The 26,974-nt window shown below is 45.5% G+C and overlaps 1 protein-coding gene across 4 annotated transcripts in view; it reads right to left on the bottom strand.

Annotated features, from left to right (window-relative positions):
• Positions 1 to 26,974, bottom strand: part of NMNAT2 (nicotinamide nucleotide adenylyltransferase 2) — a 145,575-nt gene that overhangs the window by 32,252 nt on the left and 86,349 nt on the right. For 3 of the 4 annotated variants that reach the window (XM_045516644.2, XM_010954949.3, XM_045516645.2), the window contains exons 2-4: positions 3,106 to 3,194; positions 2,251 to 2,318; positions 2 to 80 (exon numbers count right to left, since the gene is read on the bottom strand). In XM_045516644.2, the coding sequence (XP_045372600.1) occupies positions 2 to 80; positions 2,251 to 2,318; positions 3,106 to 3,194 (236 nt within the window). Of the gene's footprint in view, position 1; positions 81 to 2,250; positions 2,319 to 3,105; positions 3,195 to 16,715; positions 16,783 to 26,974 lie in introns of those variants that run through there. The other variant, XM_010954948.3, reaches the window with a different exon arrangement.

Here is a 26,974-nt window from a genome sequence, read left to right on the forward strand (position 1 = left end):
CCTTCATGAGGTCCCGATGGTGCTCGAGCACACTGCAGGTCGTCTGCCAGGTGTCCTGATAGCACTCCCACGGGTCCACCCTAACAATCAGAAAGACGTCCCCCTTGGTTTCCATTCTCACACTCTTTCCTTATTGGTTCCTTCCAAAGACATAGCTCAGAAAGCTCTGCAGACCTGGTCGTGCTGTGTACTTAGATCTCAAATCAGATAAAACAAGGGCTTGGAACACCTTCCTGAGCCTCCGATTCCCCTCTGTAAAATGAGAGGAGTATGACACCGGCTTCCATGAGCAGATGCTGGCGCTGGTCTGGCCAGGTTTAATACCAGCACCATAACTGTGGGGCTTTGGGAAAGTTATATGATGCTTGGTGCTCACTTTCCCCATCTGTAAAATGGGAATAACAATAATACCTCTCTTGCGGGGCTATTAGAAGGGTTCCATGAGCTTCATATGCAAAGTGCCTAGTATACATCGTACTCTCATTCTTAGCTGCAGAATGGGAATTCTCCTCTGGACCTTATAGGATTGCAAAAAGGATTAAGTGAGCCAGGCCCTCATCAAGTGGTGACTGCAGTTACCTCAAATGGGGACCCTGCCTGTGGCTGCCTCCCTGTGCAGGGAGGTGCTCTGTGGGCATGGAGGTGGGCGTGGCGCCTGGACCGGAAGGCACAGCCCAGCAGACTGCGCCCCCCACCCCGCCGTACAAAGGATGCGAAGTGAGTGGGGACCCAGCCCCAGACGGATGCAGCACTCGGGCTTAATCGCCAACTTGATGAGCTGCTAAACTGGGATGTTTCTCAAACGTGTTCTTAGCAGTTGAGCATTCCCTGCCCACCTCCCACCACACAGCGCACCTAAGCACACCGAAGATGAGGTCTCACGAAATGAAAATCCTTAGAGAACCAGTTTCCCTGAGCCTGGCTCCCCCCAGATCTCTGATCACCCTCCCCTCTGAGATAGGCAGACACCTGACCTGGCTAAACAGACTCCCCTGTGTCCAGGGGCCCTGAGCACCCAACCCTCATCTCCACAGCTAGCTCCAAGCCTTCCTAGTGACCTCAGTTCTCGGAATTCTAATTTTCCCAGTGCCTGGAGCAGTGCGGGACAGGCAGTAAGTGCTCAGTAGATATTTGTTGAATGAATGAGGGATTGTTTCAGAATATTCTAATCACACACAAGCAGGAACAGCTTCCTGCCAAGTATTTTCCCCACTGGGCCCCACTTTCCCCAGGAGATCACGAGGTACAGGGTTGAGAAGCTTCATCTCCACCCTGACTCGACCACGGATGTGCTGTTCATGTTCAAGGCCCTTGATCTCTCCTGAGCTGTCTCTCCGCCTAACCGCTCTCACAGGCGGGGATGAGGAAGTCCGTACAGGGCACGTGCTGCTCACACAAACCACTGCACGTAAATGGCAAGGATCACGATTTAATTATTACCGTCGCCTTCCTCCACTGTTCTCATTTCCACCCACCCCCTGCCTCTCCGCTAGCTCTGAGCCCTTGCTCTGAGCCCCTTCATTTCCCTCCTTTCATGGAAACCTCTAGGTGATTTTTTTTTTCTTCCATGGTAGGGAGATGCCAGGACAAATGGTGTGCTATTACTTTTTTAAAAACATCATCTTCTCATGCAAATTATAACTGCAGGAGCTTTGGGGAGCATAATTAGCATAATTAGTGGAAGCCTGCTTTAATTACAGCGCAAGCTCAGCGGATAACAGCGTCTGCTGTCTTAGCGAGGGGACTGCGCGGGGCGCGTCAGACGGAGAGGCAGTGAGGGAGTGTGCACCGCCCGCACCCCTGGCCCACCGTCAGCCCAGAGCCCAGGGGAGCCTGAGTTCAGGAATGGGAAAGAGCCAAGGCCGGGGACATTCCCTGAAAGGTAGTGAGAGCTCCTGGAAGCAAGTGGGGATAGAATTGGAGAGGCATTTTGGATTTTCTGGCCCTGCCTCACCCCAAACCCAGTGATGCTTTTGGAAGCTCTGGATCCAAAGGTGACAAGGCAGATGAAACACGAAAGCTCCCTCTTAGTTTAATGGGCCTCGTGGCTTGGTTAAAAAATAAAGTCATCAGTTGGACCCCCCTGGAATGTTCACATAATTATCACCTGCATGGGGTTAATATCTGCCCTCCAACCGCCTCCCCAACCCTGTGGGGTCCAAATTGCCCTGAGGACTCTTCCTCTTCTCCACGCATCTCCAGGGAGTCCCAGGGCCACCCCTACCTCCGGCATCAACAGGCCAGCCCTACCTGATCCAATCGGAGTTCTGGACGGCCAGCTGACACATGATGAGACGGTGCCGGCTTGACACGAGGCCCTGGGAAGCAACAGAGCAATTGCTGGGAGGCTCGCCCTGCTCCCCACAGCCTCCCCAACACTCCGTCCCAAGCCAGCCCATTATAAAAGTGCAGCGTTTTTCACTGGTGACAGAGAATGGGGTGTGACCCCGTATGTGTCCATCTGCCACACACAGACACAGAGTGGCAGAAGGGAAGGAAAGGAACGGATGGGAGATGGAGTAGACCCCCTCCAACAGCATCAGATGAGCATCAGAAGGTCAACTGCCCCACCAGCCGACGCGCGGCCAGCACAGACACGAGACAGCGTGGTGGGTGCTGTCTTGTCTCATGGCTCAGTCTGGCTGGGTGATATCCCCGGGGTTCACCAAGTTGTATCTAGGGGAGGAAGTGAAGGCCTGGGAGAGAGTCTAGATTTTCTGAGATGTGTGGCAGGGAGGGAGGAGCAGGGAAATGAATTTTAAATCAGCTAATAAGAGCCACAGGCCTTTTTCTCCTATAATGCTGGGAAAGACTTGCCCAGCCCTTAACCAGCCGCCAACCTGGCGTCCGTGCCAAGCCACCCTTGGCCCTCAGCAGGTGTGCCTGCTCCTCTTTGGGTGCGTTCTGACTGTTCCTCCGAGCTGCTGCCCAACGCCCCCTCGCTCAGGCCTGACTGTGGTCCAGAGATGGGACGCGGGACACCTGCCGTCGGGTATTTTGTGTTCCCAGAATCGCAGCAGAGATGGCAGTGGGGCCGTTTTATACCAGAGGAGCCTTCAGGTCCAGAAGAGAGGCTAGGGAAGAGAGGGGCAAAGGTGGACCCACCTGTTTTCCATAGGAGTCGTGGACCGGAGAGACAATCCCGCCAATGACGATAAACCTTCCAGTTTTGTGCAGATAATCCCTGGCTCTTTCTAACGAAGAGAAGAAAACCACACATGATAAAGAGGAAAGGTGTGGATTAAAGGTGATAATTGAAATCAATACGTTCAGCTCTGTAAGGCTTATTTCCCATCTTTCTTGCCATTTAAATAGAAGGTGCCAACTTTCAAAGCAAACGTTGGTGATTCAGAAAGTTATGGAAGCAGATTTCAGCCCTCAAAGCAAAAGGATTTAGAACTCAAGGGGATTAATCCAGGTTTAAAAGTCCTCTGCTGGACAAGCTTAGAGAGATTTAAAATAAGCACATCACTCAAAGCTAAGAGAGCAGCAGATTGCATTTACCCCTTTGAGCACTTGCAGAAATTGCAAAGTGGAGGAGTAATTTTTGAAAAAGAAAGAAGGAAGAAGCCTTCTTATAATATGAAAGGTGGGCTGATTGCCTAATCTAGTTGCTCGAAAGAGAAAAACCACCAACATAAATTTAAAGGGCCTTCTACATAATTAGGGAGAATTAACAATCAGACCAAAAAACCATCATTACAGTTGGCTGAGAAAAGTTCATCCAGAGAAAAGCCTTTTTTTTTTCTGCTGAAAAAAAATCTGTGATGTTGCTTTTTCAAATTTACCAGACAAGCCCTGTTTCCTTCTCGTGAGAAAATTCAGCCAACTAGGAAGGGATGAAAAGTTTGGTTCTGTCTTACTTCCAATCACTCACTGGATAAATCCAAAAGGGCCTGAGATTGTACGGTGGAGGGAATGCAGTGTGGACTTACTGTTTAGGTGAGGGATTCCGTGAGGAAACGGGGGCTTGGGTGCCAGCAAAACTGGCTGTGGAGTTTACAAGCAAGACTCCAGGATTAGCTTTTGGCTTTCTTAAAACTTAGAAATAATTCTCTTCACACTTGCCCCTTTGTTTCTTTCAATGTGAAATCTCAAGAGATTTTTTTTTTTAAGTAATAAATTATTTTTAGCACAGTTTTAGATCCACAGAATAATTGAGCAGAGAGTAGTACATAGAGTTCTGTGTACTGAGTCCCCCACCCTCTGACCTCCCCGACCCCCAGTTCCCCCATTATAACTATCTTGCATTGGTGTGGTATGTTAGCTATGTTTGTTGGGCCCGCATTGACACATTATTATTAACTATAGGCCATAGTTTACATTAAGATTCACAGTTTGTTTATTATTGTTGTATTTAATTATTCTTATTTTTGTAGGGGGAGGAGGGAGGTAATTGGGTTTATTCATTTTTAGAGGAAGTACTGGGGACTGAACCCAGGATCTCCTACATGCTAAGCACGCACTCTGCCACTTGAGCTATACCCTCCCCAAGACTCACCCTTTGTGTTGTACAGTTCTGTGGATTTTGACAAATGGGTAATGGCATGTGTCCAACTACAGTTTCATAAAGAATAATTTCTCCACCCTCATAATCCACTGTGTTCCACCTACTCACCTCTCCAACCGCTGGTAACCACTGACCTTTTTACTATCTCTATAGTTTTGCCTTTTCCAAAAGGCCAGATAGGTAGAATCATGCATGATGTAGCCTCTTCAGACTGGCCTCTTCCACTTAGCAATTCATATTTAAGGTTCCTCCATGTCTTTTCCTGGCCTGAAAACTCATTTCTTTTTATTGCTGAATAATATCCCATTGTCTATATGTACCAATTTATTTATTCATTGATGGAAGGACATCTTGGTTGCTTCCAGTTTTCCCTGATTATGAATAAAGCTGCTAAAACATTCTTGTGCAGGTTTTTGCATGGACATAAAGTTTCAACCCAGGTAAATATCTAGGAGTGTGATTGCTGGGACACATGATAAGCGTATGCTTGGTTTTGTAAGAAACCACCAAACTGTCTTCCAAAGTGGCTGCATCACTTTGCATTCCCGCCAGTGATGAATGAGAGTTCCTGTTGCTCCACATCCCCACCAGCATTTGATATCATCATTTTTTTTTATTTAAACCATTCTAACAAATGTGTCTTCTTTGCTTTTTAAAAGAGTGACATTACTTCATTTGTTTTCAAGTCTTATTTTGAAGCCAATGATAAATTGAAGGCCTTGTAACAAAAACCTTTTTGATATCTGAATAAATTCCATAGCCCCCCTTCACTTCCCTTGGCCCTTTTATACCCCAGTCTTCCTCAGGATCATTTCTGTTCGGCCCTTGGCTGTGATGGATCCTCTACTGCAATAAGTCAGACCTTCATTCTTCTCTCCGTCTTACAAAAAGTGCCGTCTCTCTGCTCTCCACTTACCCAAGCTTTTCATTGGAAGTTCAGCTCTGCCCACACCCAGCATGCCTGCTCTTTGCTGGGCTTAGTGACCTACTGGCTACCTGTGCATCCTGTTCAAGGGACCTGGTCTGGAAATTGTTTCTGAAAGTTTATGCCTTCCCTCCTCTTCTTTACTGAATTCTTCAAAGCCAGGCACTTTGCTGTAGATAAGAGGTCCCAAGCTGACAGATCAACGAGATGTACAGTTAACACACATATGAGAAGCAGGTTGAATATAAGATGATTTACAGTCAAACAACCCTGACCTGTTACACTGCCACTTGACACACTGCAGGCTTAAGAAAACACCCTTGCCGTCCACAAGCAGCTCAGCTTGTCACCAATGCCGAAGACTTCTTGAGCTCTTACTCACTCAGCACAGCGGCTTGCTTGCTGAGCAACACATGCTCAACCAACGCTCACACCTAGAAGCTCACGTAGCCACCTTCCTGTGGCGTTTCCTTCCACCGCGCCATGTTGGTCCAGAGAGCCACCCACTCCGTTCCTCAGACGCTCCGGAATTTCCATGGGAAATTTGTTGCACCAAGCAACCTCATTGCCTTGCGAAATGTTACCCTTTTCTTCTTTACCCAAGATGAGAGGCCACTTCCCCTGGCAATGCTCCAAAGTTCATTGTCTCACGAAGGAGCAATGTCTGAAAGGCAGAGCCCCGACCCCACAGCCTGAAAAAGGATGCTTGATCTGAAAGAGTTAAACCCAGAGGAGCCATGATTGTGATCATACAATCAATTCAATTTAGTTAACATTTATTGAGCACAAAATACCACGACGGGTGCCAGAGGGATGAGACGGTAAAGACGGCTTTATTTATTATTCTCCAAAGGTTCACAGTAATGGAGAAACAGAAGGCTATCCTGATGGCTCTAATTAGAGGCAAACTGGGTGAGCGCTGCGGCCATGGCTGTCAATGCTGTTGCTAGTGATGGGGTTTTACTACAAATCACAGTAAAAAAAAATCTTATATCCTGATACAATACATACATATGTATGTATACATATAATTAACTGAAAGAAATATTACAATATCTCCTAGTGTATCCCATTCTAGTAATCATAAATTTAAATAAAAAGCTGGGTACAACCTATTAATGTGTGTCAACCTATAGTTTGAACAACTCTGCTGATATCGAAGGGCAAGGGGGAAGAAGGACAGGAGAGATAACTTTGTCTTTCCAAGAAGAGTGAGAAGATTCTGCAAATACCCAGAAGTTGCACAATGTGTAAAGCAGGTTCACCAACTGGTTTAGTCTTAAGCACTGCGGTTGGGCCGTAGCGGGTCCGGTAGGAGAGGCATGGGGTGAGGGGGAGGTACTGTTGTGTAAGCAAGTGGGAATCAAGCTTCAGAGGCTCTGAACGCCAAGCCAAGGAGCGTGACCTTAATTCCATTGTTTGGCCAACGTGTATTCTGTGGACCACTTGCACTAGAATCACCAGGGGGGAGGCTAAAACACAGACTTCTTAGGTCCCAGTCCAGAGTTCCTGAGCAGAAATCTCTGGGACTGGGACTTAACAGTCTACTTTTTAAATTAGTTTCTCCAGGTGATTCTCCTGTTCTCCAAAATTTGAGAACAGCAGCCATACATAGACAGTGACTAAAGTTGAGAAGTCTAGACAATAGGGAATCATTGAAGGCTATTGAATAGAGGAGCAGCATGCTCTGAGCTGGGAGAAAAACTCACAGGAGGGATAATGAAGGTGGTGAAAAATCCTACATTAAAGGAGACAGTCATTCCTGGGAGGAAGTTTTGGGTCAAGTGATGAGGATTAGAGGAAAACTTCCCAGAGAATGTTCGGGGACCCTGGAAAGCAGGGTTTCCGCCTCTCTTCAGACATTTTTGTTTGCTTTGCCTCTGGGGCTTTGCTGTTGGCCGTGGCAATGCCACATCACTCGAGCATCAGTCTTTCAGACCATACCTTTATGACCACACTAATAGCACCGTGTTTTATACTCTGCAATTCACTGGTTCCCTTGTTATCTTCTAACTTAACTGGATGTCAGGCCAGAAAGAAACTGGAACCCAGCTAAACAAACGTGGCCAGGAGCAGATATGATTATTCTCTTTCTTTATTTCCCATAGAGATTCTAAATGCTTGAAAAGTCTACCCAGTGATGTCAAAACTCAGGAACTGTGGTATCGTGGAAACAACACTGACTTGGGATTACAAGACCTCTGGGTGTTGGGGAAGTCACTTAATTTCTCTGAGCCTTAGTCCATGTTTGTCAAATGCCTTCCTTGCAAGGTTGTTATAAGGATCAGCTCAAATTCTGAATATAAAAATGCATAAGGACAAAAGGTTTACTGGAGAATCCCACCAAACATTTAAAGAAGAACTAAAACCAATGCTACAGAAGGATCTAATGTAAAACACGGTCATTCTAATTGACAAGTAAAATGATTCTAACACTCAATTCTAATGTGTGTGCATGTATGTATGTGTTTCCCACACCATCAGGCAATTCTTGGACATTAACAAGGTGTCCTAACTCAGTTCTGACACTGTGTATCTGGAGATGAGCATCAGGTCCCCCAAGATAAGGATCCAGTCTTACAAGGGTGCCTCCTCCCCTTCAAACGCCAGATTCCAAGCTCAGGCTGTTACTGTGCTTCTGACCAACCAAGTGGCTACAGACTGGAGTTTCCCATGACCCACTTCTTGGACTTCATATTACAGTCACAAGTCCAGGTTGTCACCTGTACTTCTGACCAACTGGCTATAAGTCAGAGGCTCCCATGACTGCCTCCTTGTGTTTGATTAATTGGCTAGAGCAGCTCACCGAACTCAGGAAGCCCATTTATTCACTAGATTACCAGTTTATTACAAAGGATATTATGGGATAAAAATGAACAGCCAGATAAAGAGATGCAGAGAGTGGGGGTCCAGAACAAAGGAGACTCTGTCCTTATGGAGTCTGGGACATGGCACAGTGCTATGTGGAAGCATTCTGGTTTCCCAGCCTAGAAAGTCTTTGAACCTCTTCCTTTTTGGGCTTTTATGGTGGCCTCATTATTTAGGCACGATTGATTAAATCATTGGCCATTGGTGATTGATTCAACCTCTAGCCCCTCTCCTTTCCCTGGAAATCCAGGGGTAGGACTGAAAGTTCCAACATTCTATTCTTAGTTGCTTTCTAAAGGTCATCTAATTAACGTCAACCTAGTAGCGGTGGAAAGGAACTGAGGCGAGAGACTAAGTATTGTAACAAATGATGCTCCCACTGCTCTGACTGCTCAGGAAGTTCCGAGGGTCTGGGGAGCTGTCTGTGAGCCGGCAACTGTGCATGAAGCCAAATATATGTGAGAAACATACATGTGGACATCTGAATGACCACATATATATATATCTTATAAAACACAATGTTGAAATAATGCTGTTATTAAAATTGCTAGGACAGTAGAACTTAAATGTTCTCATCAAAAAAAAAAAAGTAAACAAGTGAGGTGATGAATGTGCTAATTAACTAGATGGGAGAAATTCTTCGACAATGCATACTCATATAAAATCATCACAGTGTGCACTTTAAATATATTAACATTGTGGATGTTAACTATATCTCAATAAGACAAATTTTAAAAAATTCTAGTCTCTTCTAGGAAAAAAAAAAAGGAAGGAATGCTTTCCAATCCATTTTATGAAGCTGGCATTTCTCTAATACCAAAACCAGGCAAAGAGAGTACAAATCATGCAAAAATCATTAACAAAATATCAACAAATAGAATTCAGCTATATATAGAAAGAATTAGACCCCACGACCAAGTGGTATGTAATCCAGGGATGGAGGGCTGTTTCAATATTTGAAAAATATTTGAAAAAATAAAAGTCACCACATTAACAAGCTAAAGAAGAAAAATCACATGATTGCATCAACTGATGCAGAAAAAGAATTTGATATTCATTCATGATAAAAACTCGGAGAATTAGGAATGGAGGGTGTTGACTGAAATAAAATGCACAAGCTAAAGGTTGAGAGTTATGTTTTATTTGGTGGACATTTTTGAGGACTTAAGCCCAGGATGACAGCCTCTCGGATCGCTCTGAGGGATTGCTCCGAAGTGGCAAGGTAGAAGCCAGGATATATAAGTTTTTGCAACAAAGACCAGGTGGTCAGAACATCGAAAGATTACTGTTAATTGAAGAAACCTAGATATCTCAAGTTAAGGAATTTGGCACTTTTCTACGTATGGGAAGGTACAAAGGTCTGGGCTTCCTGAAATCATTCCTTTGACATGCTCCCAGCTGTCTAGGGCCATTGCCCTGTTCTTCCACATCCTGAGCCCCCTCGGGGGGCACCACTGGGGGTGGCAGCAGAGGCTGGGCTGCCTGCTTGTCTGCATCCTGAGTTCTCTCCACTCACTGTCCAGGGTGACAGTAGTTGCTGATGGCTTGATGGCCACAGCATTCTTTGTTTACTGATATGGTTTGCAATGTTTTTAGTTCACAAAGGGAACTCTTTAACATGATAAAGAATATCCATGAAAACCTACAGCAAACATCATACTTAATGGTGAAAGACTGAACGCTTTCTCCCCAAGATCAGGAATAAGGCCAGGACGTGCACTCTCACCACTGCCACTCAGCATGGGACTGGAAGTGCTAGCTAGTTCAATAAAGCAAGAAAAAGAAATAAAAGACGTAGAGATAAAAAAAGGAAAAAAAAAAAGTCTGTCTCTATTTGCATGAAAGTCTACTTAGGAATCCCAAGAAATCTACAAGGAAATACTCCAAAAACTAGTAAGTGAGTTCAGTAAGATCATAAGATATAAGATCAATATAAGAAGATTAACTGTATTTCACATGGAAATTGAAATTTAAAATATAAGATGACATAACCATTCAAAAAATGAAATACTTAGGGATAAATATAAAAATATATATAGAACGTGTGTGCTAAAAACTACAAAATGCTGATGAAAGAAATCAAAGAAGATCTAAATAAATGTTGAGACATATTGTGTTTATTGTTGGGCCACCTGACATCCTTCAGAGTCCACCGCCCCCCATTCCTAGGCTCTCAGATGTCTGCCTGTGATCCCCCAACAGATAAAGTACATTCTTTACCAGGTGTGTTCCCCTAACAAACTATTAGTCCTAGGCAATGCTTAATCTCACAGTTGCTCAGGCTGGCTTGTCTCAGCCCACCTTATCAGAGTCATAAACCCCACCACCCTTCACGGACCCCCTAAACCTCTTACCTCACCTACAACCAATCAGAGACTTGTGCACAAGCTGATCAGGCACCTTGTGACCCTACCTTATAAAAGATCCGAACAACTGGCCCTCAGTGCGCACATGGGCACCGCTCATCTGTGTGGCCTGCTGTTGTCTATGGCAGCGTAAACTAATAAACTCCTTTCTATTCCCATACTTCATCTCTTGTAAATTCTTTTACCAACCTGCGTGTCACTGACTCACTGATTGGCCGCTCTTCTGTGTCCCACAACATTTATGAATTAAAAGACTCACCCACCATAGCAGAGATACTAATTCTCCCCAAATTGATATGTAAATTGAATGTACTTCCTATCAAAATCCCAGTAAGATTTTTTTTTGCAAATGAAGACAAAATAATTCTAAATTTTATATAGAAAGGTAAAGGAGCTAAAATAATTAAAACCTTTTTTAAAAAAAGAATAAAGTGGGAAAATTGATCTTTCCAAATTTCGAGCTTTATCTAGCTATAGTAATCAAGAGTTTGAGGTACTGGCAGGGAGACAGACACAGAGCTCAGTGAAACAGAATAGAGAGTCTAGAAATAGCCCCACGAAAGGATGGCCAACTGAATTTTGACAAAGGTGCAAAAACTATTCAATAGAGGAAAGCTAGTCTTTTCAATAAATGGTGCTGGAGCGACTGGACAGCCATGCACCAGAAACAAAATAAAAACAAAAGCAACTTGACCTAAATCTCATACCCTAATGCAAAAGTTAAGTCAAAATGGATCACAGATTTCAATCATGTAAAATGTAAAACTATAGAACATTTAGATGAAAATACAGGAGAAAATCTTCGGGCCCAGGGCTTGGTGATGACTCTTAGATATGACACCAAAACAGGATGCATGAAAGAAAAAAGCCCAATGAACTGAACTTTCACAAAATTCTATAAAAGACCTTGTTAAGAGGATGAAAAAAGTTATAGATTGGGAGAAAAATATCTTCAACCCACATATCTTAGGACTCATATTTAGTACACAGAAAAGATCCTCAATACTCAACAGTAAAAAAACCAAGAAACCAGTTAGAAAGTGGGCAAAAGACATGAAGAGACATTTCACCAAAGAGGACACATGGATGGCAAATAAGCACATGAAACGACATTCAGCACCATTAAGCATTAGGAAATGTAAGTTAAGACCATGGGGAGATAACCCCTCATCACCAACAGAATGGCTAAAAGAGAAAAGAATGTCAACGCCAAATGCTGGAAAGGATGTAGAGAAATTCGGTTTCTCATTCATTGCTGGTGGAAATGTAACATGGCAAACTACTTGGAAAAGTAGTTCGGCAGTTTCTTAAAGAACTACATACACACACTTACCATATGGCCTCACAATTGCACTCCTGGGTGTTTATCCCAAAGAAATGAAAACGCGTCCTCACAGAAACTTGTAAGTGATCACTCATATCAGCTTCATTTGTAACAACCAAATACAGTAAACAAATAAAACGTCTTATCCTAAGTAAATGGTTAGACAGACTGTGGTACATCCATACCGTGGAATACTACTGAGCAACAAAAAGGAACGAACTGATTCGGAGCAAACAAAAAGGAAAAATGATAAATGCAACGTCTGAGATGGATCACCAATTCATCCTGTTGCGTGAAAAAAAGCCAGTCTCAAAAGGCTGCGTACTGTATGATTCCATTTATGTAACATTATGTAACATCTGCAATTATACAGATTAGTGGTTGCTAAAGGTTAGGGATGAGGGTACCGGAAAGGGAGGTGGGCGTGACCATAAAGCTGTAGCTCCAGGGAGATATTTGTGGTGATGGACTAGTTCTGTATCTTAATTGCATTGGGTACATGAATCTACACAGGTGATGAAATCATGTACAATTACACGTGCACTTCACAGCAATGTCAGTCTCCTCATTTTGCTATTCTACTGTACTTAAATAAAATGTAAGTTTTTTTGGAAACTGGGTGAAGGGCAGATGGGATCTCTCTCTGCACTATCTTTGCAACCTCCTACGAATCTATAATTTTCAAAATAAAGGGTTTTTTAAAGAGTTCATGGTAAACCATGAAACACCATACAATTTTAAGGTAGCAGTGTGCAAATCCAGGCAAATGGAAAGCAAACTCATGGGGTGAGATGCTTCTGGAAATTTAGCTCAGCTCATCCCTTTCCAGTTTTGTTGCTATCTGGGTTCCATGATTTGGGGTTGTTATGGCCTGGGAAGTGTTGTTAAAAGCAGTGTTTCTCCAAACTTATGTGCATGTGACTTCTCTGGGGATCTTGTTAGCATGTAGATGGTGATTCCAAGAGGCTGGGTGGGGCCTGAGATCAGGATTAGGGTGAGGTGAGGGGCAGGGGCAGGGTTGGTCAAGGTCAGATCCTGTCTTCATTTGAAATTGCAATATTTTGTTCATCATGGATTTTTGCATTAATTTTGATTTTTTAAAAATATTATTTATCATGATTACTGAGTTTCGGGGCACCCACTTAAATTTTGCACTAGAGGGGGCCATCCCTCTTGGCCTCACCCTACTCCCGGCCCTGCCTAAGATTCAGCATTTCTAATAAGCTCCCAAATGAGACCAGGAATGCTGGTCTATAGAGTGTATTTTGAACAGCAAGGGACTACAGGCAGGTGGGGCGCCCACTGCAATGATAGGGTACCCACAAAACAGCTCTCCTCCCTCGTCCATTCCACCACTACCTCCACTTTGCATGACAAGGGCATTTCTGGACACTGGCAGGTAGCCCACTGGCAGAGCTGTAGCTAGGGCCCTGGAATTTAATTTCATGCCAAGCTTCCCAAGATGTGGTCTATTTTTGTCCATCAGCTCTGGCCCAGGGACAGAGCCAAATCACTCTGACATTTTGCACTCAGGTCTGACCCACCCTCCGTTTGGCCTACATTCCTTTCTCCTGTTCTCACAGAGGAGGAGCCCAAGGCTGCCAGGGGCATGGTTATGCCCTGTCCTGGGTACCAAGGATCCACTAGTGTCACAACTCATTCCAGGCCACCTGGAACCAGGTAAATCTCCCTTCCTGACAGGCTACGCTGGACCCATCAGCGAAGAATGGACACAGCCCAGATGATTTGTCCATTAATAATAAGTCAGAGGCAGGCATGTTTTGTCTGCCTCCTGGCTGCTCAGTGAACCCAGCTGGTGTGTAATCTGCCCTCCTTTTCCAGGAGGTTAATGGAGGAAACACTGCGGTCAGGACATCGATACTAACTCAATTTTGCCTCTTCAGCTGCAATTAGAAATGACCCCTTCTGAGTTGTATTCACAGCTGAAGCTGCCTGAAGTTTCCTTGTTTGCGAATTTCACAAAGGCAGCCTGGATTTGCAAACGCTCTAAGTCTTAGAAAGCACTGTTAATAAAAGAAGGAACCAAGCTCTGAGTCCCTCCAGGCAGGGTTATTCCTGCTTAGGGGTTAAAAAAATATATATGTATTTTAAAGGAATCATTCTTGTGGCCTAGTAAATTGAACCTCAGGCATTCCTTAAAAAAAATTAATGAGCGTTTATTATGTTCAAGGCTCTGCGCCAGGTGATGGCAGGGGACATAGAGAAGTAAAAGATATAATCCCTATCTCCTGGAAGCTTAGCTTTTCAATACAGGGACACGGCGTCCTCTGCCTGGATACTAGCACCTAAATGAACAGCAGAGACCAATACCGGAGTGAACAGAAGTGTGACAGGACTTCAGGGGAGGGAGCCATCCCAGCGGAGTGAGGTGGCCTGGGAAGCTTTCCTAGAGCAGGTGAGACTCGAGCTGTGTCCTGACCGCAGGGAAGAGGAAGGCATATTCACTGTGTCTTTTTATTTTCTATTTCCTGATGCTTTAACACCCGGGGCCTTGCGGACCCTGGAAGGGCCACCCTCCAAGGGTTAGCCAGTTCCTGGAGCTAGTAAACAACTTACCCTAGAGACAGAGAACAACTCACTCAAGAACACACGCTTTCAATGCAATCCAGCGGGTCCAGAGCCCACACCTCCCACCACCTCCCCTGCCTTGCTCTTACACTCAGGGCCACTGGTCCCCTGCTCCGATCACCCCAGACACCTCGAGACAGCTGCCAAGTCACAGAGCCCGCTGGAAGCATTCACACTAGTCCATCCTAAGGCTGCTTATCCCGCCTCCCCGTCCCTTCCCGCAGAAGCCACTGTAAAGGCTCCTGCTCACGGTTCTCCCCCTCCCAGCCTCCCTAACTGACCCTGCTGCCTCCCCGCGTGGCCCCCACCCCTGCAGGATGGCATGTCCTCCCTTCCTGGGACCTGTGAGTATAAGCGTCTTCTCAGTGCAACCGTCTCCTGACCTGCTGGCCTTGCCACACATGAAACAGTAATGCCTATGTTTTGAAACAGAAGGAAGACACTCATTCCAGGGGGGACAAGGTGACGTGAGCAGATGAACTGAATCAGGAGTGGCGTCTCCAGGCCCGACTGAAGGCTCTGTGGCTTGGCTTTCTTTGTTTGAAAACCAACAACGTCACTTGCGTCCACTGTCACTAAGGATGTCTCGCCCTCCCCCACACAGCCTGAGCACCCTCTGGATCTTCCTTTAGTCCCAAATCCTCCAGCGCCGATCTGTCTGGGGAGCAGGGAGCCGGACGATCGCATCCCCCGGGTGGGAGGAACAGCCATTCACACCGGGTCCTGCCTCTGAGCTGTCCAGTCCCAACTGTAAGACAGTTGTCAAGTGAGATTCCTACTGGAGTCTGAAATGGGGATGAAGGGGGGTGCTGTCTCTGATGCTGATCCGGGGTGAGGCCGCAGGAGCCCACCGCGCCACCCCTTGGACGCCATGAGCTGAGCAGTCTGAGAGCCCTGTCTCATTAGTGCAGGCTAATGATGAACTTACTCCCCTCGAGGAGCAATTAGCTTTGCTCTTCCTTGAAGCAGCCCTGCCCCTGGCCAGCCATGTACAAACGCCTGCCATCACGCGCCAGCACAACTCAGGGAGAGGGTGTGGGTTCACCAGCACGGTAGCCTGTCCCCTCCTTCATAGTCTTTACCTGCAACTCTAGGAGAAGCGATGAAATAGGAAGCCCCTTGAGGTCACGAGAGCACAATTTTTCCTTCACAGTGAAAGACAGCATTTTAGTCCTGCCTCTCTGACTCAGGAAGGCATGTGATGGAACCTACACTTCCTGAGGGGATGATAGGGTCTCCAGGTCTGGTGCAACCTTCTGTCCAGTCTCTGGGGCCAGTGGCTGATCAGCAGAGGTGATCTGAGCTGGGATACACATGGGGATCAAGCAGAGGTCCTTGAACAGACTCATGAGCAGAGCAGCCCTGCAGTCCTTGAGAAGCTCCCCTGGACACAGAGCCCAGCTCTGGGGACCGTCCGTCAGCTCCCACCATCTGCCCCCACCCCACTGCGTGCACCTCAGGCTATTCCAGCTCATCAGGGGGAGTAACAGGAGCTTCCCAGAACCCCCCGCATGCCTGGCTTTCCTCTGGTTCCTGGACTTCTATCCATTTCTGGCTTTTGCAGCCCTGAGCTGGCTGTCAGGGAGAAGCAGAGTGGCCCCACCCCTCCCATTACTGCTGGTCTTACTTGCTCCGCTCCCTCTGGCTGGGGAGAATGTGAGTCCCTTTGTTGTCACAGCTGGGAAATGATTTATGACCCTCACTTCCTCAGCTGGCACTTGGGACAGACCGTGTCAGGTGAAACTCTCACATGCCCCAGCTGCTGTGCACCACCCCCAGACTTCTGGCCCCCATTCCAATCCTTTCCACTTGAAAAGGTCCCCCAGATCTCCATCCCTCAGCCTTTTCCAACCAGGCTATAAGCTTCTTGGAATGCATCCGTTATCGAAAAAGATTTTTTTTTCTATTTATTTCCTCAGAAATAGAGAGCTAAATATATACATAAAAATATGGCATGAACTGGTTCTCCCTTCAGTGAGACACATAAACACATGAGAGAGTTATTTTAGAAACCCACAGACTGTAATACTAAATATAACTGGGTGGGTGGGTGGTTTGGGGCTGGGGGCAGAGAGGAAGGTGAGGGGGAGAGGAATAAAGACAGGCAGGGGACATGTGACGCAGAAAACTCACCATGGCTTCGCATTAAGCTGACGAGTCTCTGTCATTTGCAACAGATCATGCTCTATTTTTAACTACAAGTCTGTTACTCCAGACTTTATTAACCATTAACCTTTCTAAATGTAAGTTCACTATACAGGCTTCTGATTTAGCAATAATTCAGGCTTTGAAGTAGAGTTTATTGGCTTTGCTTTTATCAAGTAAAACAAGTGGAGAACACGAGGCAGAGAAGGTTTCTTTCAGGAAGGACGTGGTCCTGCTGAGGCTGTCACGCAGGGTAGGACTTCTTAAAGGTTAAAGGCTGCTTTTCTCCTAAAGGACATTATTGGAAAAACACTGTTTCCTTTACAGTTTTCTTGTGTTCATCTTCCCTCTCTGCTTCCCCAAGAGTCAGCAGAAATACCTCTAAACAGGGGAGACAATGGCCCCTTTAGCTAAGGGCAACCGGCTGCCCAGTTTTGCCCAAAACTCTCTTAGTTTTAGCACTGAAATTCCATGATCTGGAAGACCTTTCGGTCCCCAGCACACTGAGATGGTTGGTGTGATGTGCTGAATAACAGCCCTGCAGAGATGCCCGTGTCCCAATCCCTGGAACCTGAAAATATGTTACTGTAACGTGGCTGAAGGGACTTTGCAGATGTGACTGAAAGATCTTGAGATGGGGAGATTATCTTGGATTATCCAGGTGGGTCTGGCGAAATCACAGAGGGGATGCAAGAGGGTCAGACTCAGAGGAGATGTGACAACAGAAGCAGAAAGCGTAGAGAGTTTTGAAGATGGGAAGAACTGTAGGACCAGGAAAGCAGAGGGCCTCTGGAAGCTGGAAAAGGCTCAGAGCTTCCAGGCAGAACACACCTTGATTTTAAGATCTCCAGGCCATAAGGTCATAACTTTGAGTTTCTTTAAGCCCGGAAGTTTGTGATAATGGGTTACAGCAGCAGAAGTAAGCCAGCACAGTTGTGCCCTTACCCTGCCTCGCCCAGGGTGCCCAGGGAGCCCGTGGACCACGGAACCTCGCCGTCTTGTTCTTCTGCATCATGTGAGCCAAAGAACAAGCGTCAGCTCCCCCAGAAGCGGGCAGAAGAAAGCAGCTCACAAAAAATGTACATGTGCTGGACTCTTTCGAGGCCAGAAAGGACACGATTTTAAAGTAATTCCACTGTGATTTTGGCATTTTTCTCGTAAAAGAAACCTATTAAGTCAAGAAATGTACAATAACTTATAAACATCCCAAAATAAAGCCTTCGTAATTCCTCAGGTTAAGACACCGAGCTCACCTAGGAGGCAACAGAGCACAACAGGCTCCTGGTTCAAATCCTGCCCCCGTCCTAGAACCTGGGTTTAAACCCTGCTCAGGCCACGGCCAGCTGGGTGATCTTGGGTTAGTTACTCAACTGCTCTGGCTACCAAATCATCCCTAAGCTGAAGACAATAAAATTCTTCAGCTCACGGCATTGTGAGCTGGTAGACGCAAAGCGCTCAGGAAACACTGGCCATACTTTTCTTTCTTAAGGAGGCCTAACAATTCCTTTGGGGAGGAAAGTTTGTGGAATGATAGAAAATATACATATTGGTCTCTGCCCCCAGCTCCTGGCACAGAGCTTCTAAAACTTTTATAATTTCCTAAGTGATAAGAAAACTGAGCACATCTCTTGTTCTAATATTTATCTTTGACCCCATCCCTGACTCAGAGCTCAAAACACCCTTGCAAATTCCTAAGTGATCAGAGCCCAGGGAACATCTTTTGTTCTAATGAGGCACCTCTGGGTGGGCTCCTGGGTGGCTCCTGGATGCTGGCCGATCACCAAAAAGACCAGGCCATGATTCCAAGCTTGGAATTTTCAGCACCACCACTACCCGCCCCCCGGCCCCTGCCCCCACATCCTCCAGAGGGGGTTAAGGGGCTGGAAATGGAGTTAATAATTGATCATGCCTATATGATGAAGCCTCCATAAAAATCCCAATAGAAGGAGGTTCAGAGAGCCTCCAGGCTGGAAACACAACACTGGGAGGGTGATAAACACCAGCTCCACAGGCACAGAAGCTCCTCTGCTCAGGACCCTCCCAGACATTACCCTACGCTTCTCCTCATCTGCCTGTCTGTTCATCTGTATCCTTTATCATATCCTTGGATAAATTGGTAAACATAAGTAAAGCTTTCCCCCCTGAGTTCTGTGAGCTGCCCTAGCAAATTAATCGAATCTAAGGAGGAAGTTTTTTTTCCCCTTTTTCAGTTTTATCAGGTAGAATTATTGTAGTTCTACTGCAATTACACATTATATTGCATGTAAATACATATATACAGTACACTGCACAATTTTTTTAGTTTACATATATGTACTGATAATTGTTTCTAAGAACAGATTAGAGCTTTAGCTTTTTAAACTCACATAGTTATCAAAGGAATAAAGCCAACTGCAAAAGAAGAATCAACAGAATGCAGTAATCCAATCACAAAGGACAGTCAAATGTGCCTACACATATTCAAGAAATCAATCATCTTAGTTATAAATAATAAGAAATAAATAATAAGGAAGGAGTTTTTAGAACCTCCCGTCTGTAGAGTTTGGTCAGAAGCACAGGTGAAAGGACTGGCTTTCTCCTGGTGTCTGAGTGTGTGTGTGTGGCGGGGTTGGGGTGGGGGAATGGGACAGGCTTGTGGGACGGAGCCCAAGCTACCATCTCCGGACAGGTAGTGTCAGAAGTGAGATAAATTATAGCGCACCAGGTTGGTAAGGCAGAGAATTGTTGCTTGTTGTGGAGAAAAACCTCCACACATTCGGTCACCAGAAGGGGCAGAAATGTGAGTGTTTTGTGCGAAGGGTAAAGGAGACTCACAAGGAAGGGTCTCAGAGCAGGGAAGAGCTGGGGTTTGCCCTACCGAGGAAGGCTGAAAACTGAGATTTTTTTTTCTTTATAAACAAAGTGAAGCTAGGAGAAGAAAAATTCAAAAACCCTTTTTAAAAAGTATGCAGCTTGCCCATGTGGGGGTATTAAGTCTAAGAAGTCTTGCTTTTGACCTGCCATGCTTGTCGGGGTCCCCAGTGAGATGCTTTTCGCTGTGCTCGCTGCCTGTCCTGTCTTGCCCTTCCCTAGGAGAGAAGATGTGCCCCTCTCTGCTTGAGAAGCCACCTCTGGAGACCGAGTGTCTGGCCATTTCCAGACCCTGGTCACCACTCATCCTTAAGTGAAACCAGACAGAGAGCTCTGAGTAATGTCAGCGGGGCCAAGACCGAGGGTGGGGGTGGCGGGCGTGCTGCACTGGGCAGAGTTCCGCTCCATGAGCCTTCGCTGAGTCGCCAGGGTGTGTCTGGATGATGGATGGGAGAGAGAGCTGCATTCAGACGTTTGGCTGGCCCACTGCTCTCCAGGCATCGACTGCGCTCTGCCGGCAGCGGGGACAGAGGAGGTCTCGGGTGCGATGGATGAGACTGTTCAGAAAGGGTTCACTGGCCTTTGTGAAACTCTCAGAGACCACAGAGGTTTTTGCTGCCTCTCCCTGAACCGACCTGAATGCACGACTCCACAGGACACCAGCAGGAAACAATCTTACAATGGCCTTTAGGATTAGGATGTGAAATAAGATACCGTTCCTTAAGGCAAATTTTTTTTTTAAAATGATACTAATTAGTGTCAGTGAGGAGGAAGGGAAGGTTGCATTCAACACACTGTTGGTGGGAGTATAAATTGCTGAAACCTCTTAGGAAAGCAATATGCCCAACAGCACCCACCAGAATGACAAACGGGCGTAACATTGGCTCCAAATTTCACTTCCAGGAACCTGCAATGCAGAAGAAGCTTATGCATGTGCACACAGATGTGTTCTACAGGATGCTTCACTTCAGCATTATTTGTAATAATAAAAGATCAGAAATCAATACCCCACCCAGTCAGAATGGCCACCATTCAAAAGTCCACAAATGACAAATGCTGGAGAGGCTGTGGAGAAAAGGGAACCCTCCTACACTGCTGGTGGGAATGCAGTTTGGTGCAGCCACTGTGGAAAACAGTGTGGAGATTCCTCAAAAGACTAGGAATAGATTTACCATATGACCCAGGAATCCCACTCCTGGGCATATATCCAAAAGGAACCCTACTTCAAAAAGACACCTGCACCCCAATGTTCATAGCAGCACTATTTACAATAGCCAAGACATGGAAACAGCCTAAATGTCCATCAATAGATGACTGGATAAAGAAGATGTGGTATATTTATACAATGGAATACCACTCAGCCATAAAAATGATAAAATAACACCATTTGCAGCAGCATGGATGTTCCTGGAGAATGTCATTCTAAGTGAAGCAAGCCAGAAAGAGAAAGAAAAATACCATATGATATCACTCATATGTGGATTCTAAAAAAAAAAAAAAAAAAAGACAAATGAACTTATATATAAAACAGAAACAGACTCACAGACATAGAATACAAACTTGTGGTTGATAGGGGAGAGGGGGATGGGAAGGGATAGACTGGGAGTTTGAGATTTGTAGATACTGACAGGTATATATAGAATAGATAAACAAGTTTATACTGTATAGCATAGAGAAATATATTCAATATTAGTATCTCATGGTGAAAAAGAATATGAAAATGAATATATGTATGTTCATGTATGGCTGGGGCATTGTGCTGTACACCAGAAATTGGCACAACATTGTAAACTGACTATATCTCAAAAAAAAAAATCAATAAGAAAGCTGTTAGACAAATTATGGCACATCCATCTAAAGGAATGTTATGCAGCCTTTAAAAAGAATGAAGTAGGCCTATCCAGTCTGACATGGAAGATCTCTAAAACACATTGCTAGGTGGCGAAAAAAAATCAAGTCACAGAACAATATGTATAGTATGGTGACTTTTGAATAAAACTATACCAGTGTAAAATACTTCCGATAATGACACTGAGGGAAGGGAAAATGAAACAGAGGCTGTGGTGCGGGTTGGCTTCTCCGTGGAAGTGACACGGGGGCAGAGAAGTTAATGATAAGGCATCAGCTGCACAAAGATCAGGAGGGAACGTGTGGCAGATCACAGGGAGCAGCTGGTACAAAGTCCCCGAGGTACAAGAGCCAGGCTGATGCTGAAGTCAGAGAGGTTTGAGGAAGACCTGCGAGGAAGGGCCTTATGAGCAGGAAAAAAGGTTGCGATTTTATTCTCAGTGCTCGGAGGGCTGTAGGCAGGAGAATGATCTGAGTTACACTTCTGGAGGCTCAAAATTGTCTGTTGGGTGGAAAATGAATTGTGCAGGAGCAAGTGTGGAGGCAGCGAGACCAATTAAGTGACAATCATGGGAGTCCAGGTGAGAAATAGTCATGAAGCTGCTAGTCACCAGGCCCTGTCATTCACTTCTGACAGAGATATGTTAACGTACATCTTACAAGGTGTTTGGTAACCAGGCTATTTTTGACAGTAAAAAGATCTCCATTAAGTGGAGAGTAATATTATAGGAAAACTAAATTTTGTTATAGCTGATTAATTATGCAGGTTATTTTGTGATGATCTGGTCAAATTCTTCCCCTAGCACATAGCAGTTTATTCAACAATCTGAAATTATATTGTTAGTTTAGGAAACGGGTAGCAGAATGGCTCCCCCAAACCCAAGAGTCAAAAGGAGACCCCAGGAGTTATGAAAATTGTACAAGATTCGTAAGTATGGTCCCATAGTCTTAGGCTGTTAAGTATGTCTGCATGTGCTGAAGCATACTTCTCTCTCTGGTTTTCCTTCCTTTTTTTAGCTGAAGTTACAGTGCCCCCTACAAGACCAGTCTTTCTTTATTTAATTTTTAATCCTAATTTTAAGCATAGCAAATATTTTTCCTGGATGCACTTTCTCAGCACTTTCCTGAAAATACAGGGCGGACACCCAAAGAACCATGGAAATTTACCCTGGGCGGTCCATAGCTCTGTCCTTGGAATGTAAAAGATGCATTTCACGACCTTCCGCAGAGAAGGCAGTTCTAATTAGGAAGGAAGGAGACTGCCAGGATTAGGTAAATCTCTAGTCAGCCTAGGCGAGGCTCAGATGGACCCTCCCAAACATTCTTGAGATGCTGTATTTTTGATTATTCCAAGCCCCTGGCCTGGCAATCTGGAGCTTGGTATCTCTGGGTCAGCTTCCCAATCCTGCCCTGATCCTTGTGTCAACAGCCAGTGAGGAATGTGACACAGTCCTAACGCTTTAGAACCAGCACGTGGAAAAATACAGCAAGCCTCAACTCCCACAGTGCCTCAGATATCAAAGCACATCTACTGCTCTTCCCTCCGTTAGCCCAGCCTTGAATCAAATGCCTCCAGCTGGCTCTGGTTCCTCTCCTGTCCCCAGTAGTTTCCCAAGAAGGCCAGAAAGACTCCCGTTCATTGTTTGTTTGTTTGTTTGTTTGCTGGAGGGGGTAGTTCGGTTGGTTTGTTTGTTTATATGGAGGTACTGGGGATTGAACCCAGGACCTCACACATGCTAAGCACACACTCTACCACTAAGCTATACCTCCCCCAAGAAAGACAACCCCCCATTCTTAAGGAAGTTTCTAGATTAGTCATTCAAAACTGGGGTTGATTTTGCTCCCAGGGGACATCTGGCAATGCCTGGAGGTGAACTGTGGTTGTCACAACTGGAAGGAAGATGCTACCGGCTTTTAGCTGGCAGAGGCCAGGGCTGCTGCTAAAACCCTGCAAAGCACAGGACAGCCTCCTACAACAAAGCATGATCTGGTCCAACATGTCAGTAGTACTAAGGCTGAGAAAGCCTATTCTAAATAACTAAAACAAGGCCTTGGTCTTGGTAAAGTGGAAACTAACAATGCTAACACAGGTGGAAGAATTTACAGCCCCAAGAGGGGGAAGAAAAAGGGGGGTGAGGTTTGGGATTTCAGAGACTGCCTTTCCGCCTCTTTTAGCACAAGGGACTGTTGGAAAAAGTGGCCAAGTCAAATACCATTATGACCAAATGCCTGCATGACAAAGGGATTTCCAAGCCGTCCACATTAGGCCTAGGACCCGTGCTCCCCCAAGGGCAGGCTGTACACATGCCCTGCCCCTCCGCTAGAGTGAAGGATGGACTAGGGTCTGGGACAAGCTTCGGCTCACCTACCTGCTTCCTCTCCATCAGCTCGCTCCATCCTTACAAACTGAGTCCCTCTAGGGAGTCCTGCATCTCAGCTTCAACCCCCGCCACCCCGCCCCGAGCTGACAGAACAAATGATTTCTGTGCGCGGTAGTTAAGGAGCACAGGATTTTAGGACAAGCAGACTGAGTGATTGAGGGAATTCTTGGCTAAAGATCAAGGGACAGAGACCCTTTCTCCTTGCAAGCCCTAATTAGTTAATTGCTTCTTTATGAAAAGCTGTGAGGGAGTAATTCAGACAAGCAGCAGTGGAAGGATTTTCCAGCAGCCTGTTTTCTAGACTGAAAATAATATTATATAACAATCAGGCTAAATGAATTGCACTGGTTTCTTGGCACTCCACTGGTAAGGAGTTCTTCTTTTGAAAGTTCAAATGGCATGGATCTCTTTGCACTGTCTTGGCAGGTGTGGACCAAGAGGCTGGTCCCTAGTCAAGCTCCCTGCAAGGACCTGCTTCCCACCTCTCAGGTTGGAGGGCAGGAGGGGCTGCTTTATAATCAGGTGATTAAGAGTCATGTAATGTAGTTACGACTCTTCTTTTGTCTTGTGGATCCTAAGTGGACTGCCGCCCAGACCAGAGTAAGATGGTTGTGTGATACATCTCAGACTTCTGGCCACACACACACACCCCATCATCATCACCATCATCCTGGTATTCTGCCCAGTTAAACCAAGCAAATTCAGAAATTTATAAGCATATTATGAAATAAAAAACAGTCAGAGAATCATTTTTTCCAGGCACGTTAGTCACAGGTTTTTGTTATTGTTGGGGGGTAATTTTTTTTAATTTGTAAATAATTTCAGACTTAAGAACAATTGCAGGAATAGTACAAAGAACTCCATATACCATTTACCTAGGTTCCCCGCATTGGCTAACGTCTTACCACATTTGCTTTATCCTTTTTGCTTTCCGTATATTCATGTTATTATTACTTTTTAAACTATTTGATACTAAGCTGTCCCTTTGCTCCTAAATACGTAAATGTGTATTTCCTAACAAAAAAGACATTGTTGTGACAGTTTCTTAAGCCCCTCCTTTTCCAGGTAAAGGAAAGCTGAACATTTGACAAATGGCTTCCAAGTCTGGGCCGGCAAAATCGGATTTTCCAAGGATCTCGTGGTCTATCTGGGTTTAAAGCCTGGCTTTACCACTTTCCAATACCTTCTTGTCTCAGTTTCTTTATCTGTAAAATGGAGGTTATGCTGGTATCTCTTTCACAGGTTGCTGTGAGGATCAAGTGAACTGAGTCACTGAATAAGACTATGCATGGACGTGTTAAACACACACGTGAAATAACACTCAGTAACAACCGTGCTTCTGTATTAGCCACCGTTGCCTCCTTCACTTCTCATCATTCAGGATACGTGCCAGTATTTCTCCAACCGGGGCCCTTTCCTATGAAGTCCAATCCCACGGTTTTCATTGGCGGAACTGGCATTAAACGTACCGTCTCGCTAATTTCTCCCTCTCTGCTGCCAGGCCCCCTCCCCCCACACATCAGTCTTCTGTTCATTTTAACCATGACAGGTTTAGAAATTTATGAGCATATGATAGAACAGAAGAGAACAAAAACTCACTTCTTGTAAGGTTATGAAGTACTGTGCTTAAAAGTAGGACAACCACAGAGACTCCAGCATGCTGGCAATCACAGCTCGTCCGGAGCAATAAAGAGCAATTTGCATGATTAGCACCGACAAGGGGCGGTACCTCGCTGCTGGGTATTTGGGTCGACCTGCAGTACCTTCTTTCCCTCGGCGTGGATAACTGGGCATTTGGTTGGGGGGGGGAGGAATCTAATGTTCAGAATATATTTACTATATTTCTGGCACTCTCACCAGGTACTCAGATATTTCCATTTTCAAGCATTTCCCTTTGAGAACTATACCTCTTAAAATCCAACAATGCACATATAATTAATCACTAATTATTACCAATGCCAGCTCCGAAGGGGAAGGCTGGAAGAAATGCCTTGAAACAGAAAGCTAGGTTTGGCGCCGGCTGCGGCTGGGTTTTCTCTCCAGGGCCCTGCTGGGTGTGGCTGTTGGGAACAGGGTGGCTTTGCTAAGCTACAGCTCTGGGTCTTGTGTTTATAAGGACGACGAAAGCAGTTGGCTGAGAGTCAGAAGCAGCCTTCAGGGTGATCCAGTGGACCCTTGTGCCTGTCTCCAGAGTCACCCATTCCCCCTCTAGTATGCCTTCAAACCTTTCACAATTATTTGCCTGTAGAGTGAGGCCCTAACTCCCAACTAGTGCGCATCTGGCCTTTGAAATCTGAACCCTGCAGCCCCCCTCCTGCAGCTCCTGCCGCAGCCCTCAAGCGTGCCCCGCGCCCTCCAGTGACATGAATTCATGAACACACCCACTGGTGCCTTCAACCATGTGCTCCTTCTGCCTCAGACGTCCTTCCCCAGCTGCTGACACCTGCCAGCCCTTCAAAGTCCATGTCACCATGCCACCTCCCCAGGCCCTCAGAGGCGAAGTTCATTCATTCTTTCCACAACTCTGGATGTACGGCCCCTCTTTATCAACTCATATTCCATAATATGCTACAGGCGCTCATCAAGTGTACAGCTCTGAGCTGAACCACAGCACAAGGCGTGTATAAAGGTACCAGCACCCAAAAACTAGAATTTCCAATCTGAAGGTGCTTTTTTTCACATAGGAATGTAGTAACTTGTTGGCAAACAAACCAACAAACAAGCCAAAAACCAAAATTCCTAATGTCACCTCATACAGATTTTAAGAGCTACATAATTATGTCAAAAGTTTAAGTGAACACTCCAACTTAATATTCCACCCAATTTTTTTTCTTATTATCTAGAACATCGTCCTACCCCAACAAAAAGACATTGCTTACGATAAAAAAAAAAAAATGGAAGAGCACATTCATCATACTGTGATGACCATCTGTACCTGGTTCTGAAATCACTCGGGGCAGACAGAAATAAAAGGCTTTCTGCACATGCTTTTCAGAGGGTCCATTTATATTTCAACTGTTTTAACAAAATAACAAGCACTGAGTTCCCCACTGCTACAGTACTTCCACGTCGGTAAATGCAGACGAGCATCGTGCGTGTTTGGCGGCGTGTGTATGACTAGTGCAGCTTTCCTTCAGAGGGTAACACCCACCGAGGACACGTATCGTG

Source organism: Camelus bactrianus, chromosome 21 (assembly GCF_048773025.1).
Source record: "Camelus bactrianus isolate YW-2024 breed Bactrian camel chromosome 21, ASM4877302v1, whole genome shotgun sequence".
Taxonomy (NCBI): domain Eukaryota; kingdom Metazoa; phylum Chordata; class Mammalia; order Artiodactyla; family Camelidae; genus Camelus; species Camelus bactrianus.